Source organism: Rhinoraja longicauda, chromosome 21 (assembly GCF_053455715.1).
Source record: "Rhinoraja longicauda isolate Sanriku21f chromosome 21, sRhiLon1.1, whole genome shotgun sequence".
In the NCBI taxonomy this organism is placed as follows: domain Eukaryota; kingdom Metazoa; phylum Chordata; class Chondrichthyes; order Rajiformes; family Arhynchobatidae; genus Rhinoraja; species Rhinoraja longicauda.
In genome coordinates this window covers 30108501-30131060 of record NC_135973.1, presented here as the reverse complement: position 1 = coordinate 30131060, position 22560 = coordinate 30108501, and the positions used below count along the sequence as shown (strand labels likewise).

Here is a 22560-nt window from a genome sequence, read left to right as displayed (position 1 = left end):
ACCTGCCGCGTTTGGCCCATATCCCTCAAACCTTTCTTATCCATGTACCTGTCCAGATGCCTTTTAAATGTTGTTATAGTTTTTGCCTCCTCTGGCAGCTCATTCCATATACTCACCACCCTGTGTGTGAAAAAGTTGCCCCTCAGATTCCTATTAAACCTTAAACCTCTGGTTCTTGATTCCCCTACTCTGGGGAAAAAGCATCTACCCTATCTATTACCCTCAAGATCTTGTACACCTTGATAAGATCGCCTCTCATCCTATTATACTCCAAGGAATATAGTTCCAGTCTGGCCAATCTCCCCCTATAGCTCAGGCCCTCAAGTCCTGACAACATCTTCGTACATCTCTGCACTATTATAAGGGTGACCAAAACTGAACACAATACTCCAACTGTGGCCTCACCAGTGCCTTGTGTAGCTGTAACATAACATCCCAACATATATAATCATTACCCCTACAATGCGTCAAAAGCCTTCTTGAACACCTTATGTACCTGCACTTCTAGATCCCTCTGCTCTACAACACTCCCCAGAGCCCTGCCATTCACTGCGAAGGATCTGGCCTTGTTAAACTTCCCTTGCATTTATCTGCATTAATTTCCATTAACCATTCCTCTGCCCACTTGCTCAACTGATCAAGATCCTGCTGTAACCTTTGATAACCATCTTTGCTATCTAAATTCAGAGTCCAGCAGAGGAGGACAAAGGGCTTAATTAGGAAAGGGAAAATAGATTATGAGGGAAAACTGGCAAGGAACATAAAAACAGACTGCAAAAGCTTTTATAGATATGTCAAGAGGAAAAGATTAGTTAAAGCAAATGTAGGTCCCTTGCAGCCGGAAACAGGTGAATTGATCATAGGGAACAAGGAGATGGCAGACCAATTGAACAAATACTTTGGTTCTGTCTTCACTAAGGAAGACATAAACCGTCTGCCGGAAATAGCGGGGGACCGGGGGTCTAATGAGATGGAGGAACTGAGGGAAATCCAGGTTAGTCGGGAAGTGGTGTTAGGTAAATTAAATGGATTAAAGGCAGATAAATCCCCAGGGCCAGATAGGCTGCATCCCAGAGTGCTTAAGGAAGTAGCCTCAGAAATAGTGGATGCATTAGTGATAATTTTTCAAAACTCTTTAGATTCTGGAGTAGTTCCTGAGGACTGGAGGGTAGCTAATGTAACCCCACTTTTTAAAAAGGGAGGGAGAGAGAAAACGGGGAATTATAGACCAGTTAGCCTAACATCGGTAGTGGGGAAAATGCTAGAGTCAGTTATTAAAGATGTGATAGCATTACATTTGGAAAGTGGTGATATCATCGGACAAAGTCAGCATGGATTTACCAAAAGCAAATCATGTCTGACGAATCTTATAGAATTTTTCGAGGATGTAACGAGGATGTGTTATATCTGGACTTTCAGAAGGCCTTCGACAAGGTCCCACATAGGAGATTGGTGTACAAACTTAAAGCACACGGTATTGAGGGTTCAGTGTTGAGGTGGATAGAAAATTGGTTGGCGGACAGGAAGCAAAGAGTAGGAATAAACGGGTCCTTTTCGGAATGGCAGGCAGTGACTAGTGGGGTACCGCAAGGCTCAGTGCTGGGACCCCAGTTATTTACTGTATATTAATGATTTGGACGAGGGAATTGAATGCAACATCTCTAAGTTTGCGGATGACACGAAGCTGGGTGGCAGTGTTAGCTGCGAGGAGGATGCTAGGAGGCTGCAGAATGACTTGGATAGATTAGGCGAGTGGGCAAATGCATGGCAGATGCAATATAATGTGGATAAATGTGAGGTTATCCACTTTGGCGGCAAGAACAGGAAAGCAGAGTATTACCTGAATGGTGACCGATTGGGAGAAGGGGAGATGCAACGTGACCTGGGTGTCATGGTGCACCAGTCATTGAAAGCAAGCATGCAGGTGCAGCAGGCAGTGAAGAAAGCGAATGGTATGTTGGCATTCATAGCAAGAGGATTTGAGTTTAGGAGCAGGGAGGTTCTGCTGCAGTTGTACAGGGCCTTGGTGAGACCGCACCTGGAGTATTGTGTGCAGTTTTGGTCTCCTAACCTGAGGAAAGACGTTCTTGCCTTAGAGCGAGTACAGAGAAGGTTCACCAGATTGATCCCTGGGATGGCGGGACTTACATATGAGGAAAGACTGGATAGACTGGGCTTGTACTCGCTGGAATTTAGAAGACTGAGGGGGGATCTTATAGAAACATATAACATTCTTAAGGGGTTGGAGAGGCTAGATGCGGGAAGATTGTTCCCGATGTTGGGGGAGTCCAGAACCAGGGGTCACAGCTTAAGGATAAGGGGGAAGTCTTTTAGGACCGAGATGAGAAAACATTTCTTCACACAGAGAGTGGTGAGTCTGTGGAATTCTCTGCCACAGAAGGTAGTTGAGGCCAGTTCATTGGCAAAATTTAAGAGGGAGTTAGATGTGGCCCTTTTTGCTAAAGGGATCAGGGGGTATGGAGAGAAGGCAGGTACAGGCTACTGAGCTGAATGATCAGCCATGATCATATTGAATGGCGGTGCTGGCTCGAAGGGCCGAATGGCCTACTCCTGCACCTATTTTCTATGTTTCTATGTTTCTATGTTTCTACAATAGCACCCACTTTAGTGTCATCTGCAAACTTACTGATCCTGCCTTATACGTTCTGATCCAAAAAGCTGCTTAGGCATCTCCTTCATCAGATCAATGGCAAAGTACCATTTCCAAGTTTCTACCATAGGTGAGGTATGTAATAGTGGTTGCTTCCCTAAATTGGCAAAGGACTTTCACTATCAGGCTAACATTGCAATCTTTGATTTGGTACAACAATAACATAAGAGATCACCTTGTGGCTGGAAATAATAACTAACAGAGGAAGAGGTAGTTCAGTTATTTCCCATTTTGGCATACAAATTAACAAACTAAATTGAGAACATATTCACAATTCTGTGATGATTTTTCAACTTGACATAAATTTCTCCCAGCAGTAGTATTGTATAAGAGGTTAACCAACTTTGTTGATACTTTAACACAAAATTGTACATGAATATTGTTCTTTTAATACATCCAGTGAAGCAGCAACAAATTTTCACTAAAGTAACCAAGTGCAATTCTTCGTTTTGTGCAAAGCTTAATTAATGGTTTCATTTTTTTCCCCCACTTACGGCAGGTTTCGCTGGCTGCAAAGAATAATATCAACACAATTCCTTGTGTTATTCTTGCTAATGATAGGATCAAAAGAGCAGTAGGACATTTGAATCACTGCTTCAATCCTACTGTGTTCCTCTCCATAAAGTCCAACGTGACATAAAGGAAATTACCCAAGGAAAAAGTGAATAGTTGTCAAACTACATGTATAGCATAGAAACAGAACAATTCTCCTCGCTGGTTATACTGTTGTTTATACTCCATACCAGCCTCCGCCCATCTGAATTAAACCCACCTGATCAGCAGTTCCTTTATCGTTCTCATGCAATCATTCATCTCCTTGCTAAGTGCATTAATGCTATTGAATTAAATTATTCACATGTTGTAATAAGTTCTGCATTCAAAACACTCTTTGGTCAAAGAAGTTTCTCATTTCTCATTTTAAGTACAAGGGGTAATCTTCATTGGTTCTTGCTGTTCATGGTGACAAAAGCAAATTGACGATATGATGTTTCATTATAAAGATAAAGGCATTTTAGAGCTTGAAGAAGTGTGAACTTAATGTTTTCTCTGCAAACTCTCACTGCCAATTTGTGATTCTGTAGTACTGTAATAAAAGTGAAAACAAAAGAAAACATTAATTTACTATGTTTTATTTCTAGAAAAAAATTAACTCACTGAGATATAATGATTGTAAATTGACACACTCTTTTCTACTTTTAAGGTAAGACTTTCCAAATCTGCAAGTTGTAAAGGCTCCGTGTTAAGATAGTGCCAGTATTCTTAACCCTTTTCTTGGGGCCCAGACCAACTGCACAAATCTGCCTTATATGGGTCTAATTGGCAAGTAATATCAATCACATTCAAAAGGACGATGAGGATGTTTACTGTGGAACAAAGAAACATCACATTTATGAACAGGAAAAATGCTTCTGAAATGAGGATGTAAAGCACTTTTCTGGCAAAAAAGTTGCTTTATTTTACCTAGAGTTTTGGATACATAAATGCAGGGGAGAATTCCTGAGCAAAACACCACAAAGTGATGGAGGCGCTCAGCGGGTCAGGCAGCATCTAGGGTGGGAATGGATTGGCAATGCTTCAGGTCAGGACACGTCTTCAGACTGATAGGAGGAGATGGGGAGAAAGCTGGAACACCTGTCAAACAACACCTGTCAAACAATAGGTGAATGCAGGTTAGGGGATTTGAATAAAGGATGGGTGACAAAGGTCAGAGGAGAAAACGAGACAAATTTATGTCAGACAAGGAAAGGAGAGAAGTGAAATGTAAAGTTAGAGAGAGGGGTGTCGTGGAGGGGACAGGGGAGGGGAAAGAGGGGGCAATAAAACAGAAATGGGAGATGAGTTACAGAGGGAGTGGACTCTACAGAAAACAAAGGCAAGGGGATAGGGATGATGTGTGTGGTGGTGAGGTGTTGGATGCATGGGAAGGAATGAGTGAGTTTTGGATGTCGGCATGGTTTGGTGGGAAAAGTGTAAAACGCCCTCATGCGTAATGTTGAACTGCAGCATAAAATCTACCAAAAAAAACTTTATGGAGGCTAGTTTTGCAGGTGAAAATACAAATGCTTAGCAATAATCATCTTTATTTTTAATTGAAAAGGAATGCTATTAAACAGCATTTATAGAGCAAAATAATCCTATTAATACCATCTGCAATGCCCTTGCAATGATAAAATGTAATAAAATGTATTTAAATAGAATATCATTGAAACAACCTCAAGTAACATTGAATTCAGTGGAATTCATATAGTCCACATAAAGCCTCAGACCAGGGTTTGATCCTGACCTCAGGTGCTATATGTGTGGAGTTTGCACTTTCTCCTTATGACCCCTTGGGTTTCCTCCAGATGCTCCAGTTTCCTCTCACATCCCAAAGATGTGTTGGTTTGTAGGTTAATTAGCCTCTGTAAATTGTCCCTAGTGTGTAGGGGAGTAGATGATACCGTCAGGTGACATAGGACTAGTGTGATGGTTGGCTTGGACTTGGGGGGAGGGGGGGCGAAGGACCCATTTCCATGCTGTATCTCTAAACTAAATCGATATTTTTCCAAGTTAGACCTAATTTACATGGAGCATTTATAAACACTATTTTCTGTGTACTATTTTATTTCTGCAGAACATAGGTATGGGAGAATAGTTAAGTTTAAGCCCAACTGGTTGTAACTTTCATCTTTAGGCTCATCTGATGCAATAAAGATCTGTTCTGCATTACACAGTCAGCCAATTAATGGAACAGCACTGATAGTTGTCAACACCTTCATGACTCAGAAATTCCTATCCATTGTAAAAAATCCAACAGCAGTTTACATGAGTTGAAAATGGCAAGACGTTAATTATCAATGGCTGAGCTAATATCTCTAAATCTTACTTTTCAAATATGCCTTATGCATTAGGTAAGAAGAATGTTATTGAGGAAAAAAAGATTGTCGCACTAAAATTAAAGTACTAAAATCAAATTATTACATGTTACAAAAGGATAGAAAAAATTGAGGTGCTTACTTGCGAAAGGTTTGCCTATTGTAAATTAATTCTGACATCGATCTGTTGAATGTGTTCTGACATCCAGTGTGTAATTGTAGGACTCCATATCCTGTCAGTGAAACCAGATAATTGTAACACACAAAACACAAACTCGCTGATTACTAAGAGGGTTAAAGACAATGTTCAATGAAGCATTAAATCCCACAAACAATCCACAGTTCCAGTTTAACATTTCTGAATTGATCTTGGTATATTTGGCTACAAAATTCATTGTGAATCCCGATCATCATGGTAAACATCATCATGAGTATGTCTCTGTTACACATGGGATTAGTTCCTCATGCACAAATAGTTCATTAATGTTAATAAAAAAGAACACAAAGTGCTAGAGTAACTCAGTGAGTCAGGCAGCATCTCTGGAAAACATGGATAGGTGACACTCTTCAGACATGCCAAGTTACTCCAGCACTTTGTGTCCTTTTGTGTAAAGCAGCATGTGCAGTTCCTTGTTTCTACTAGCTCATTACTGTAAACTGCTGAAGATGGAGCACAACAATTGGCTTTAATATTTCTGTGCTAGAAAAGAGAAAATGCTCAAATCGGATTCTGATGCTAATGAGTAGATATCTATGAGACAATGGGTAGGTACATACAAGTAGGAGTTATGTATGGTGGCATGTATAAAGTTGCACATGAGTATAGTTATGTCTGGGCTCAAATCTGGAAACATCTGAAAGTAATACGCATGCATATGTGAGAAAGGGTATTAATGTACATGCATGTATGGGTGCAGGTTAGTGTGTGTGCACATGTCTGTACACCCAGCATGGTGACATTAAATAAAGTAATCATTCCTACTAGTTCACAATGCTACAAAGACATGCCATAGTATTAATGTGCACTTATAAAGAAAGGCAAGGTACTACAATGACAGGTTATGATTACCTAGTGGATTTTAATCATTTGTGATGTTTGTACTAACTTACCATATTTTCTCAATATGGGGGCAATGTTTTAAACTCTGTGTCAGCTTCTGAGCTCCAACATCAGTAATTTTGTTGAATTTAACACTGTGGAGAGAAAAAAAAGAACTGGTATAATCTCTACAACAGCAGATTTGGGGCAATTCAAACACATAATCCATCATTACATTGCTGAAATTGTTTCAACAAGATGTAATAAGAGAAAGTAATGTAAGCTTTCATTCAAATCCAAAATAGGTGGCAGGCTCCAAATTTCAGGGCTGATGTTAATAATAGAGCTAGTCACGAACTCTGACATTGGAATCAAATTTGGGTCAACTTTCTCACTGACAATAAGGATATTGTGGGAAAGGGGGCAGGGGGTGTGGAAACTGACTTCATATGCTGGCCGAGCATAGCTGCAGTGTGGACCAATTATCCATCCCGCCTCCACAGATGATATATCAAGCAATCTTCCTACCACCTCTTTGACAACTTCGGGCAGTTCTTTTAAGTATTTCTGCTTTAGCTATTATAGAACTGGTAAAACTGTTTCGATATTTTGCAGACAAATCCTGAAAGAAATTCTGGACGTTTTTTTTTTGCCTATTGATATAGACCTCACAACTTTACAGCAGCAGAGACCAGTGAGACAGCTGTCATGCACTGATATGCTTTACCCATAGAAATCTATGTGTGTTGCCCCCTCCCTCCCCCCCCCATAACGTAGCCAATACTAATGTAATGACCCCAGCATGAGAAAGAAAATAATTTGAAGGGAAGGAATGTGCAAATAATTAATTTAACCCTTAACATAAATTTATATAATTACTTTCATCTTAATATTTGTGCTACTTACTCCAGAACTTTCAACGATTTCATAACTGGGAGTATTTCTGCTAACTTTTCTGCGCCTTTGTCACCAATGACATTGTCATATAAACTGTGAAATAAAATAAAGTTAGATAAGACAAGATGTACATTGATAATCTTAGTGGGTTGCATACATTTAGATAAATTAAGGGTGGGTGACCAAAATCAATTAAGTCTCATATTTAAATCAAGAACTTTAACTCTGAAGCTCAATCGATTTGTGCAAAAAACATTCACCAAAATTTTGTACCTACATTTGCAATGGCTTACACTCACTGTTAAGTTTTACAACATAGTTTCATTTTTGAAATTCAGACGGTCAGCACACTTTATAGTGTCTAACGCACTTAATGTCAATACAATCAATATAAAGCTTATAATCGTCCCCTATAGATTTTGTTTTGAAAGTATTGCATGTTGCTTGTTCAACGCAGAGTGATGCTAAGTGCTGGAGTTACCATGGAGAAAGGTTAAACACAGCAATTTCTAGTCAAGTGTTCTTAAGAAAGATTACAGAGCAGCAAAAGATATGGGTTCACTTTAATCTATCCTGTTGTCGATTGGATATTTATTGGTCATGGCCAGTAATTGTTGCCCATCAGAGGGGGTTTAATTTTTGCTCACGAAAGGGGTAAGGGAAACATGGAAAGACAGGTATATTGAGTTTGGTTATAGTCAGCCGTGAATTCATCGAAAGGCAGGACAAGTCCAAGGGAATATGCCTCTAATTAGACCACTTTTGTGATACGAAAGATACATCTTCTGGATGTGCTGGGATGCATCCACAGTGGTGTGATCTGGGGTCATGGGGTGTTTCGTGTCTCACAACAGGCGGCCCAGCCGGGGTTGATCAGGCCCCGACTTGTGTCCCGGCAGCAACCGCCCACGGATCAGCCCTCTTAATAACTACTCTGCAGGGGTTGAGAGACTCTGGTGTCGTGGAGGGACTGGGATCTGTGGGGTGAGTCCTGGTCGGGCTCCTCCTGCGTCTTCGAGGCCTGTGCGCTGCACCTCTTTCTCCTACTCTGAGCATTTCGTTCTTGCCTGATGGCATAAGGCCTTTCCGTAGCTTATTGGGTTTCTTGCTCACGATGTCTGATGTTGTGAGACCCGAAACACCCGATGACCCCAGGTCACATCACTGAGGATGCGTCCCAGCGCATCCAGATGTGTCTTTCACATTGAAGTCTGCCTCAGCCAGTGGCACCTAGGAACAGACTGGGTGACAACCAAGAATAGTTTGGTGACTACTGGAGAGACAGTTGACGGCACGGAAAGACGGCACCCGGGACAGGATGGGTTGGCACCCCAGTCTGTGTCTTTCATGAGAAAGAAACCCAATAAGAAACGGAAAGGTCTTATGCCATCAGGCAAGAATGAAATGCTCGGAGAAGGAGAAAGAGGTGCAGCGCACAGGCCTCGAACCTGAGTTTGGTTATAGTCAGCCATTAATTCATCGAAAGGCAGGACAGGTCCAAGGGAATATGCCTATAATTAGACTACTTTTGCGATACTAGAGTTTTCATAAGATAAACAATAATATTTCAAAATCTATGCCCACACGGGAGTTGTTTTTTTTAAACTTGCCTGAGAGATTTTAAGAATTTCAGGTCGGGAAGAGATTTGGCCAACACCTGTGCACCTCGGTCAGCTATCTGGTTGCGTGATAATCTATAACATATACAAAAGAAAATCAGTTACTTTGAATTAATTTGTGCACATATTACTATTAATATCTCAGGTATATTAAATGACAAAATCTCTGGTGTTGAACCTTCTATATAAAAAGTTGCTCATGAACACCATTTCAGTGCTGTTGCATCCTACAGAAACTTGATACCAGGTGAACACATACATCCAAGATACATTATTTTGTCGCAGAATAGAAATGGGCAAGCGTTCAGTTGATTTGCTATAATTCAGACTGTCAACTCTGGCTGACCATTTACTGGGAAGTCTCTGACAACTGCAAGCCTCCCACTATTTCATCATCTGAAGGGAGGGAGGGAGGGGGGCAGGGGAGAGAGGGCAGGAGAAGGGAGAAAATGGAGGGGGAGATGGGGAGAGTGGAAAATAATCATAATCATACTTTATTAGCCAAGTATGTTTTGCAAAATACGAGGAATTTGATTTGCCATACAGTCATACCAATAAAAAGCAACAAGACACACCAAATACAAATTTAACATAAACATCCATTAAGGATTATTAAGGGGTTGGACACGTTAGAGGCAGGAAACATGTTCCCAATGTTGGGGGAGTCCAGAACCAGGGGCCACAGTTTAAGAATAAGGAGTAGGCCATTTAGAACAGAGATGAGGAAAAACTTTTTCAGTCAGAGAGTTGTGAATCTGTGGAATTCTCTGCCTCAGAAGCAGTGGAGGCCAATTCTCTAAATACATTCAAGAGAGATCTAGATAGAGATCTTAAGGATAGCGGAGTCAGTGGGTATGGGGAGAAAGCAGGAACGGGATACTGATTGAGAATGATCAGCAATGATCACATTGAATGGCGGTGCGTACAGGCTCGAAGGGCCGAATGGCCTACTCCTGCACCTATTGTCTATTGTCACCACAGTGACTCCTCCACATTCCACACTGTGATGGAAAGCAAAAAAAAAAGTTCAATCTCTTCCCTTCTTTGTTCTCCCGCGGTCAGGGGCGTCGAGCCTTCTGTTGTCGGGGTGATCTTGGCTCCCGCAGCCAGCGGTCAGGCCCTCTGCGTCGGGGCGATCAAACTCGAGCATCGGGGGGATCTCAGCTACCCCGATCAGACCACGGGTCGGGGCTGGTCGAAACTCCTGCAGCTTCCCAACATCAGTCTCTACCCGAGACTGCAAGCTCCTCAATGTTGAAATCCGCAGGCCGCAGTTGGAGCGTCGATCCCAGGCAAGGGATCACAGGCTGCGATGGTAAGTCCACGGCCCCGCGGTGGGGCTCAAAGTCAGTCTCGAGCAAGGCCGTCAGCTCCATGATGTTCGGCCGCAGAGCAACCCGAGATACGATCCGGAAAACAATTGCATCTCCGGCAAGGTAAGAGATTGAAAAAAAGTTTCCCCCGACCTCCTCCCTCACCCTCCACATAAAACAAACCAGAGAACAATAACACATACTTTTAAAACACATTAAAAGTACCAAAAAAGACGAAAAGACAGACAGGGGCAGAGATAACAGGAAGATCAAGGATGGAAGAAGATGTGAAAGAAATAATACAAGGAATTGCATTAGTTATTAATTTGCTTTGTTAAACGCCACAACTGCTTCAAAAGCAGAACTAAACAATTACTAGTTCATCCGCATCACCAATGTCAGATGGTGATCCAAATATAATTCACACACTTCAAGGACACTGAACATAAACGCTTTGTTTCATTCCGCCGCTCCTTTAAATCCCAGCAACATGTCCTCTGCATTTCTGACTCATAGTAACACGTGATACATTTAACTACAACGCCAGGTACCATGGCAGAAAGGTTTATAACAGAATGTAGAATCGTACAACTCAGAAACAGGCCTTGTCTATACCGAACATGTTGTCAGGATAAACTACTCTCATCTACCTGCACATGATCCATATCCCTCCATTCATTTATAATCCAGATATATGTCAGAGTGTTTGATCAAACCTGTGCTCTCTCAAGATGTTAATGTCTTAATGTAGATGTTGCCTGATGGAACCTCAGATTTCATACCTGATGGAACCTCAGATTTTCACCTTCTTAGGCAGTTCATGGGATCAAGGGGGATTTGCTTCCACTCTAGTTCTGTGAATTCTGTGTTGGTTGATGAGACAATTAGGGATGTGTGGACTCTGCCACTCATAAGGCTTAATGGGGCAGGTGGTTCGGGATGTAATGTTTTTTTCAATTTATGCTGGTTTCCTACTGTGTTCAAATGTTCTTAGTGCCATCTCTACTGCAAAAAAAGATTAACGTGGATGTCATCAGTTCTGAAATGTTTTGAGTTATAATAGAGGATGGCAATTTGTGGGTTTAATGTGAGAGGAGAAGGACGTTAAAGGGACCTCAAGGTCAAATTTTTTTCAAACACAGAATGTGACGTGTATATGGCCCAAGTGTAGACTCAGCAACCGTTTTGGCGAACACTAGCCCTAGGTTCACCAAGCCTACTGGATTCCTGGTTGCTAACAATTTTAGCTCTTCTTCCCATACTAGCCTCGCTGTCATGGGCCTCCCTCACTGCCCGAGTGAAGCCACATGCGAACTGGAGGAACAGCACCTCATATTCTGCTTGGGTAGCTTACAACCCTATGGTATGAACATCGAATTCTCTAATTTTAGGTAACTAAGCAATATCTCCCCCCCCCCACCCCTCCTCACACTCTGGTAAGAAGCAGCAAATGAGAGTAACTGCAAAGCAGGCACTTGGACTGATCATTAAACCATTAAGGAGATCAGTGCTGTCAGTGGAGTCAGTTTGGGGTGGGAATGTGCAACATAACATGAGTTGGGTCATGGTATTTTACATGGGACCAATAAAGTCATTCTCACAGCTTCACCTGCAGATACATTCATCTACAAATAAATATACCTAAAGCATAAGGATATGAAAAATGCACAACACACACATACATATGCATATTAGATAGATAGATATATGTTCCGATTAAATTTGTTACTCACATCAATTTTTCGAGTGAGGTTAAGTTAGGCAGCACCTCTGCCAAACTCTCCGCTCCTTCATCTCCTATTTTATTTTCACTCATTTGATCTTTCTGTGAACTTGGTCCTTCAAGACTGTAAAAAAAGTAGCAGACAATTTCAAATGAAAATGTGCCTTTTCAGTAATTAAAGAAAATTTAGTATATTTTTTAAAAGCTGTTCAACTAGAATGGTCTGTTCTACAGTAGTGCAATCGAGATTGTGAATTTGCCCTGCACTTCAGCAGTTTTTTCCCTTCTACTTGTTATTACTTGAAATAATTAAAAATAAGTTATAAGAATATTGATGATCCAAACATCTGTGCAGAATTACTATGTTTGAAAGACTGCTAATATTAAACCAGAATACACGTTATATCTGTGGACATGAACAAAGGCAATGTATCTTAATAAATATAATGCACTCATAATGTATGAATGTATGTGGTAGGCAGCTGTATTTGAGCATATAATTCTCCAAACAAATGAACTTCTAAACATTGTTTTCACAATCCGCAGTGCACACAGATACTTCACCCCACAATGTCTGTGCTGAACATCATGCCAAGATCAATACTAATGTACGAAAACTCCATTCCCTGTATATCCATATGCCAATCCAAAGTATTTTAAATGCCACTAATGTATCTACGTCAAACACTACTCCCGGCAGCATGTTTGAGGTATTCACCACCCTCTATGTCAAAAACTTGCCCGCACATCTCCTTTAAACTTTGCCCTCTCACATTAAAGCTATGTTCTCTAGTATTTGATTTTTTTCATCCTGGGGAAAAGAGTCTCACAGTCTACCCTATCTATGCCTCTCATAATTTTATATACTTCTATTAGGTCTTCCTACCATCCCGGAGAAAACAATCCAAGTCTGTCCAACCTCTCCCTGGAGCTAATACCCACTAATCCAGGTAAACTTCCTCTGCAATCTTTCCAAAGCCTCCACATTTGTCGCGTAATGGGATGGCCAGAACGGCACACAATACTCCAAAAGTGGTCTAACGAAAATCCTACAAAGCTGTATCATGTCTTCCTGACTCTTATACTCAATGTCCTGACCTATGAAAATAAGCATACCATATGCTTTCTTTACCATTCTATATACTTGTGTTGCCACTTTCATTCACAGGGAGTTGCAGACTTAAACCCCAAGATCCCTCTGTACATCAATAGTTAAGGCTCATGCCATTATTTGTATAATTTCCTCTTACATTCAACCTCCCAAAGTGCAACGCCTCACACTTGCTCACAATAAACTCCATCTGCCATTTCTCCGGCCATTTCTGTAGCTGATTTATATCCTGCTGCACACTTTGACATCTACTTTCATGGTCCACGACCCCAGGAATCTTAGTGACATCTGCAAACGTACTAACCAACCCGTCTACATTTACGTCCATAGACACAAAGAGCTGGAGTAACTCAGCGCATCAGACAGCATCTCTGGAGAAAACGGATAGGTGACATTTCGGGTCAAGACCCTTCTTCAGAGTAATTGAAGAATTTCTACAGACTTTTGGGTCTCAAGAAGGGTCTTGACCCGAAATGTCACCTATTCCTTTTCTTCAGAAATGCTGTCTGACTCGCTGAGTTACTCTTGCTTTTTGTGTCTTTCATCGGTTTAAACCAGCATCTGCAGTTTCTTCCTGTACATTTACGTCCAAGTCATATATATATATATTTTATATATATAAAATATATATATATATATATATATATAAAATATATCATCATCATCATCATATATATACAGCCGGAAACAGGCCTTTTCGGCCCTCCAAGTCCGTGCCGCCCAGTGATCCCCGTACATTAACACTATCCTACACCCACTAGGGACAATTTTTACATTTACCCAGCCAATTAACCTACATACCTGTACGTCTTTGGAGTGTGGGAGGAAACCGAAGATCTCGGAGAAAACCCACGCAGGTCACGGGGAGAACGTACAAACTCCTTACAGTACAGCACCCATAGTCAGGATCGAACCTGAGTCTCCGGCGCTGCATTCGCTGTAAAGCAGCAATTCTACCGCTGCGCTACCGTGCCGCCCATATATATAAAATATATATATATATATATTACAAACAGCAGCAGTATCCCAGTACATATCCCTGCAGAACTCCACTAGTCAAAGTCCTCAGCCTCACTATTGCCCTTCCATCGAACCTCTGTTTTCTATCAATAAGCCAGTTCCAAATTCAGACAACTAAGTAATTATTTATCCCATGCTTTATAAACTTATGGATCAGCCTACCATGGGCGACTTTATCAAATGCCTTACTAAAATCCATTACAACAACACCCACCCAACCTTTGTTACCTCCTCAAAAAACTCTATCAATTTAATGTAGTCTATAATATAGAGGTGTTGTTTATACAAGATACATTTCATCGTGAAATTAAGAAATCTATCTTCAATTGTCCCAATTTGGTAACCAGATACAATGATTTGATTTACTCATCTGTGACAGTGCATTTTCATCATCAGTCGAGTATTAAACTGAACTCATAAAGGACATTTCTGTTAAACACAACACAGGTCTCTGGTGATTAATGAAGTCATGTTTTCAGTCTGACATGTGTTGTAATTTTTATAAAACAAATTTGGCAAATGGAATTGATTTGTCAATGGATTTGCATTAAGTAAATTAAATAAAACTGATGTATAACATAAAATAAAGACATGGGAATATCTGTCAAAATAAAGTAGTGACAGAACAAGACATTTCAAAATTATACTCACTCTAAATATTTCAGAAATACCAGTGATGGTAGAATCTTTGTGAGTTTCCGAAACCCCTGCGGTCCATTCACGGGGCCAAGGCTGCGTGATTAAGTTAAATTGTATTTCATTTTTGGACATCCAATAGTTAAGAGATTCATTTAGCTTAATTGTAACCGCGTAAAGCAAAGGAAATTAATAATCATTGATGATAGACAAGCAAGTTGAGAAAACTATTTTAACAGCTACTGAGATTCCTTTCTTTATAAATAGGCAAGAAATAGAGACAGGAATAAATTATGCCAAATCTACGCAAGCCCCTAACAATATCATGAGCCCAATTCCACACTCTTAAAATAAATGCAGGTCCAAACGGTAGCATTCACTCAACAGAGTTAGAATGTTGGCTTCAATTGCATCATATTTACATTCAACCTTGTTATGAAATTCAACATTTAACTTTCCTCCATGTTACTTATAATTATTGCTAAAGAGGAGCAAGGGACATCTGCAGAGTGGCTGTGCTTTCGGATTTCTTCAAAACCTTCGCTTCAGCATTCAAGAATGGCTAATGAACCACAGTTCCAGGCACTGTCAGTAATGTGGGATTCAATAGAGTCCTTTGATACTGTCACTAAACCTCCATGAGTTTTACCTACAACTTGATTATAATATCCTAGTGAGAAGCTACTCATACATAAATTAATCAGGGCTTGACATTACAAGTCATCACTTACGCAAATACTAGCTCTTGAAGATTCCTCACAGCAGGTAATCCTTGGAGTTCATTCCCTGATGTGTTCCGGGCGCTGTTCCAAGTAAAAGTAAGAACGAAAAGATGAAATGTCTTTATTGTCCTTTTTCAAATCCACAGTGATGCCCGTTTGATCCAGCATTCACCCTCTTTAACAAAAAATGCCCCTGAAAGAAGATATCTACAAACTTCAAATACAAATATTCACGCTTCAAAACAGGTATCACAGCCCGAGATTTGGTCTTTGGTGACCCTCGGACTATCCTTGATCGGATGTTGCTGGCTTTACCTTGCACTAAACGTTATTCCCTTATCATGTATCAGCTATGCACCTTAAATGGCTCGATCGTAATCATGTATTGTCTTTCTGCTGACTGGTTAGCACGCAAACGTTTTTCACTGTACCTCGGTGCATGTGGCAAATTAAACTGAACAAATACACACAAAAAAGGATGGTTTGAATGAATTGATACAGGCTCTTTGGCCCAGTGAGTCCACACCGACCACCAATCACCCAAATTCCATGTTATTCCACTCCCCACCACTAGAGGCAATTTACCGAGGCCGACTGATGGATAAGCCCATACATCGTGATGTAGGAGGAACCCTGAGGAAACCATGCGATCACAGGGAAAATGTTCACATTCCATACAGACAGCACCCAAGGTCAGGATCGAACCCAGGTCTCTGGATCAGTGAGGTAGCAGCTCTACCAGCTGAGCCACTGTGCCATCCCATAGGGCAGCTGGATAGAACAACTTTCCAAATAGTAAGGGAATATATTGTAGATCATTCAGCCCTTTAGATTCATTCCGCCATTCGATTAATCAATTGGAAATCGCATCATGGCAATCAGGTGCACTACTTAATGAAGTGGGAGCATGAAGGGGGTTAAAACTCATACTTACTGAGAGAAATTCAGTGAGAGAGGCGTCAACTCACCTTGAAAGGAATCGACTTTCTTTGTGAATCTGCACCAGCAAATCAAGATCGTTAATGTCTTTCAAACTCCTGACTTCAAAAGGATTGACAGAAAACTTGACAAGGGACAGATGAAGCAGCTCGTGTAGTTCCACTTGTTCCAAATGCTCCCAAAGCTTTAATGCATCACAAACTGACACTCTGCAGAGGAAAATCACCAAAACGAAAGAGTCAGGAAATGTTATACAGAAATACATAAATGCAAACTAGGATTTCATTTTGCAGTGTACACACAATTGGCTTTCATCCTGGGTAAGCCATTCAGTTCATGTTAAAGAGCAGGACAAGATAGGAAAGATTCATTAACCATTGTGTCAATAACATGTAAAGCTTTGGACTACTGGGAAATTAGGGATTATCGGGATTTGGCAGTAAAATAGCATTGAAGCATTGATCAGGTCAGCCTTGGTCTTATTGAATGGCGGAGCAGGTTCCAAGAGGGCTGATGGCTTTATTCTGCTCCTATTTCCTCCATCCTGACCTTTGCAAGACATTCGGAAAAAAACCCTACACTGTGCAGTGACGTTTGAGCTGCTATTGTTAAGTTTAGTTTAGAGATACAGCGTGGAAACAGGCCCTTTGTGCCACCGAAACCGTGTTGGCCAATGATCACCCATACACTAGTTCTATCCTACACACTAGGACAACTCACAGAAGCCTATTAGCCTACCAACCTGCACGTCTTTGGAATGTGGGAGGAAACCGGAGTATCTGGGGAAAACCTACATGGTTACAGAGAGAATGTGCAAACTCTGTACAGACAGCACCCCTAGTCAAGATCAAACCCAATTCTCTGCCGCTGCAAGGCAGCAACTCTACAATTGCGCCACTAATTGATCAATTTGTGCCTGGCTGCTATATGTCCTTCAGAGTGAAATATACAATGTGCCAGACGTTTAAGTATAATCCACATAAACGGATCTATCTGTCTCAGGTTCTCACATGCTATGAAGACACGAGCCAACATTATGTCAAACCAATGCCATAATTGTCCACAGAACAAATTAGACTAGTGATTACATACAAACCACCACTTAATAAGATAGACACAAAATGCTGGAGTAACTCAGCGGGACAGGCAGTATCTCTGGAGAGAAGGAATGGGTGACTCTACGGGTCGAGACCCTTCTTCAGACCCGAAATGTCACCCAATCCTTCTCTCCAGAGATGCTTCCTGTCCCGCTAAGTTACTCCAGCATTATGTGCCTATCTTCGGTATAAACCAGCATCTGCAGTTCCTTCCCACATATCAAGCATATGTCTCTCGAGTCCCTTTCAGGAGTCACAACAAAGCATTTTACAGCCAATTAAACGTTTTGAACTATCGCCACCGTTGTAATGTGGAAGATAATACAGATGATTTTCAACCTGCAATGTGGTAACTGGCAGATTGTGTTTCCCGTGAATTAAGAAATAAATATTGACCAAAATACTGAACTAACTTCTCCACCTTCTTTATGGCAGTATGACAGAATCTTTAGAGATACTTTAGAGATACAGCGCAGAAACAGGCCCTTCGGCCCACCGGGTCCGCGCCGCCCAGCGATCCCAGCACACTAACACTATCCTGCACCCACTAGGGACAATTTTTACATTTGCCCAGCCAATTAACCTACAAACCTGTACGTCTTTGGAGTGTGGGAGGAAACCGAAGATCTCGGAGAAAACCCATGCAGGTCACGGGGAGAACGTACAAACTCCGTACAGTACAGCACCCGTAGTCAGGATCGAACCTGAGTCTCCGGCGCTGCATTCGCTGTAAGGCAGCAACTCTACCGCTGCGCCACCGTGCCGAATCTTATGGCAGTACGACAGCAACTCCAGCAGTGCCAGATATCCTCAGCACTGTTCTGAGGACTAAAGATCTCACACACAAATCTCTGTCCATGGCTTAAACCCCTGACCCAATTAGGCGATTTTTTAGGCGACTACAGGCGACAAGGCTGTCGCCACACGGTCGTGAGTCGTCTCCAAAGAGTCTTTCTGGTCGCCGCTGGATTTTGAAATGTTTAAAAAATTTCGGCAACTGTTGGTTTGACACCAATGATCTTAGCTTGACGTCTCCTGATGTAGGCGCTGTCATAGGTTGTCACCAGGTGACGTAGGTTGTCGCCGGTGCTGACTTCGTTGAATTCCATTGGCGACTACCTATGTCAACCGGCGACAGGTACCGGCGTCAAAAGGACATGAATTGTCTTCTGTTGTCGCCGACACAGTCGTAGCTTGTCGTATGTGCGGTCGTAGGTGGACGTCCTAAGTCGCGATGATTGGGTCGCCGGTTGTCGATAGCTTGCCGTCGACTAGATGGTAGGTTGTTGTGGCTTGTCGTAGACATTGTCATTAGGGGGGGGTCCAGTCGCCAGTTTTTCGGCGAACTGCTACAACTATTGCAGTCGCTGGCAGTCGCCTACAAATACGTCTAAGTGGGACAGGCCCCTTACACTCCACAACTTTCAAACTTAAGACGCAACAGCACTGGCAACTGAGGCACAGCTAACACTAACAGCAGAGAAAACCTGCATTTAAATAATAACTTTCATGTAATGAAACATCCTAAATGGTTTACAGGAGTGACCATCAAACTAAAATTGATGCTGTGCCACATCAAGACTAGCCTTTGGCCAATATTTTGAGTTGTAACTTAAAGGGGAGGAAGATGCAACAACAGACCCAATGTTGTTGAGTATAGGAGCAAAGTGGCCCTTCCACAGTTGTACAGGGCCCTGGTGAGACCACACCTGGAGTACTGTGTGCAGTTTTGGTCTCCAAATTTGAGGAAGGACATTCTTACTATTGAGGGTCACGAGGTTAATTCCTGGGGTGGCAGAACTTTCATATGATGAAAGAATGAAGCAACTGGGCTTGTACACACTGGAATTTGGAAAGATGAGAGGGGATCTTGTAGAAACATATAAAATGTTTAAGGGATTGGACACGCTAGATGCAGGAAACATGGTCCCAAAGTTGGGGATGTCCACAACCAGGGGCCACAGTTTAGAAATAAGGGGTAGGCCATTTAGAACTGAGATGAGGAAAAACGTTTTCACATCGAGAGTTGTGAATTTGTGGAATTCTCTGCCTCAGAAGGCAGTGGAGGCTGATTCACTGGATGCATTCAAAAGAGAGCTAGATAGAGCTCTTCGGGCTAGTGGAATCAAGGGGTATGGGAAGAAGGCAGGAACGGGCTACTGATTGTGGATGATCAGCCATGATCACATTGAATGGCAGTGCTGGCTCAAAAGGTCGAATGGCCTACTCCTGCACCTATTGTCTATGTATCTATGTTGATATATGAGTGATCGCCGGTTGGCGTGGACTCAGTGGGTCCAATGTTTCCACACTGTAACTCGAAAGTAAAACGTTCAGTAACAAATAAAGCAATGTATTATTTAACAAACAATTGCAGGATGGTAGCAGGCTGCCCATATGTAACATATGGTGGTCACTGTTAAAAAAGCAGTTTAGAAACAGCAAGTTAACAGTAAAACAAAATCTCCAACGTTGATTGCAAGATACTGCATGGAAACAGACCCTTTGGCCCACCGTGTTTACACCTCCCGTCGATCACCCATTCTCACTATTGCCATGTTATCCCACTCTTGCATTCACTGCTACACACTAAGAACAATTTACAGAGGCCAATTGACCTACAAACCCAGTCTTCTTTGGTATGTGGGAAGAAACCAGAGCACCCGGAGGAAATTCACATGCACAGGGGGAACGTGCAAACTCCACACAGAGAGCACTCGAGGTCAGGATCAAACTTGGGTCTCTGGCGCTGTGAGGCGTTGGCGCTACCAGCTGTGCCACTGGGAATTAGACATAAAACAGAACATGCTAGAAATACTTGACCGGTCAGGCAACATTTGTGGAGAGAGTGGTCAACGACCTTGCAAAAGATCATCTACCTAAAACATTAACTCAATTTCTCTCTTGGGAACAGTGAAAATTAGAACAAGGTGAAGACGAAATTACAGAAGGGATGAAATCTCAATGCACAGGTTTGAAGATGGTTTCAAAAAGCCATGGGTAAATTGTCAGGAGAATGAGAAATAAAATACAGCAGAGAAGCACAAAGTCTAAACGAGACTAAATTCAATTTGCATTCGGGAATCCACTCACATACCTAAAGGAGGTCACGTTCTTCAACTCAATAAACTGCTTGATCCCTTGCAGGTCAATGCTCGTATCCCTCAGGTCAACAGCAAAGTTACCTGGGGCCCTCTGCATCACATACAGCAACACAAAAATGTCCGGTGGAGTCAGTCGTGTACCTCTGCAGGACACCTTCTCGCTGAGTTTTGCAGCCACTTGTGCAGTGAGTTCTACACTCTGTGCTTCGTACACACAATGACAGAGCTCCAGCAATTTGCTGGCACTGAGCGAGCCAACTTCGAGCTCGGACAAGTACTTCCACAGGCACTTGTGCTTCTTGCCTTTAACATTTGCATTTGAGTGGCCAGAGAGACCGGCCAGAAAGGCGTCCCCTTCCCGAGATGCCAGTCCAACCAGAAACCTGCGGACAATGTCCAACCAATCCGCCTGAGATTTCCTTTTCTTGTTCTGCAGCAAAATAAGTGTTGTCAGGCCTTTACATTTGATCTCATTTGAAAACAATAAATACAATGCTCCCAGGAAGTTCTGCAGGGATGAATGGGGGAAGGTTTTGCCACATTGCTGCTCCTCCACCTCACTGCTCTTTAAGAAAGGTCTCAGAAGCCCATGCCGCAGAGCGAAGTTTGCCATTTCCGCTGACCTGCTGGAGGCTGGGCACACGCATTCATGACGCTGGACTCCGCTGAAGGCTCGCTTGCTCAGCTCCAGGAGGCTGTGCTTACACGTGGCCACGATGCCTGGTGTCCCTGGAACTTCAGAGCATAGAAGGATCTGAAGAATGTGCAGAAATAAATCAGTGAGAGTATGCGGTAGGGCTAAGGGAGCATCTCCATGTTGGCACTGGCCTTTGAGTATAAAACAGATAAACCTGCACAATAAAGGAATCCGGCAAAGACTCAGCATGTATGGTTGCACCTGAAGACAAGTTACCACTTCTTCAACCACAGGCAAGTCTTCAAAGTACCTATGCAGGAACTCCCACACGTGAGCGGGGCTGAAACCCTGTGCTTCAACTATCTTGTCCACTCTGCCAAGGTACTGGTTAAAGGTCTCTTTGGGTCTCGCTGTAAAGAGCAGCGTGCATCCCTCGAGCAGCTTTCTCTGGAGGAGGCCAGCGAGCAGCAGCTTGACGCTGCACGCTTTCTCTGCCGAGCTGCAAGCTGTTGGCTGAAGGAGGCCGTCGTGATCTTTCAAATCTTCAAAGTCGTCAAAAATGAGCAAAACCTTGTGTGGACTTTGGCACAAGTACTGAAAGACATCGTCTGTGTTCTTCAGCGAAGGAAGAAATGGTTGGAAGAGTAAATCCTTTAACGTGTACTGCTTCGAAAAGTTAAGCGTCCTGCACTTAAACCAGAAAACAAATGCAAACTGCCCAAAACTGCCGTTCACCCAGTCATGGCAGATCCTTTGGACAATTACACTTTTACCAATCCCTGCTCTCCCCAACAGTGCAATGACTTTGGTTTTGTTCTGTTGTTTCCCTGAGACGTGAAAGAGATTGTCCATGTTGACAGCTCTTCTTTCCCGTTCCGCTATGTCATAGATCCTGCATTCTTTGTCCAAGCACTTTGTGGAGTTTTTTTCAGATTTAGTTTCAGCTTCACCTTCTACCATCCAGGCCTCCACATAAATGTCTTCAAGAAGCATTTCATCATGCTCATGGCAAATGTAAGAGTGTTGGGTCATGTCCTTCAAGTATTCCTTCACCGTTTCTATGCATGCTTCAACGTCTTCTGTTGGTACAAAAGATGAAGTCGTTATGTGGCTAATTTACACCGAAGATAGTAATTATATGGCACCATCAATGCAATGGTGGCACAGAATTATCACA

General features: G+C 42.2%; 1 protein-coding gene across 1 annotated transcript in view; it reads right to left on the bottom strand.

Annotated features, from left to right (window-relative positions):
• Positions 1-2700: 2700 nt before the first annotated feature.
• The window catches only part of ciita (class II, major histocompatibility complex, transactivator), an 81995-nt gene continuing 62135 nt past the window's right edge, over positions 2701-22560 (bottom strand). The window contains exons 14-23 of the mRNA XM_078417492.1: positions 20740-22462; positions 16575-16754; positions 15616-15687; positions 14900-14980; positions 12128-12241; positions 9073-9156; positions 7472-7555; positions 6637-6720; positions 5669-5759; positions 2701-3755 (exon numbers count right to left, since the gene is read on the bottom strand). Coding sequence (XP_078273618.1) covers positions 5684-5759; positions 6637-6720; positions 7472-7555; positions 9073-9156; positions 12128-12241; positions 14900-14980; positions 15616-15687; positions 16575-16754; positions 20740-22462 — 2498 coding nt within the window. The 3' untranslated portion in view covers positions 2701-3755; positions 5669-5683. The remainder of the gene's footprint in view (positions 3756-5668; positions 5760-6636; positions 6721-7471; positions 7556-9072; positions 9157-12127; positions 12242-14899; positions 14981-15615; positions 15688-16574; positions 16755-20739; positions 22463-22560) is intronic.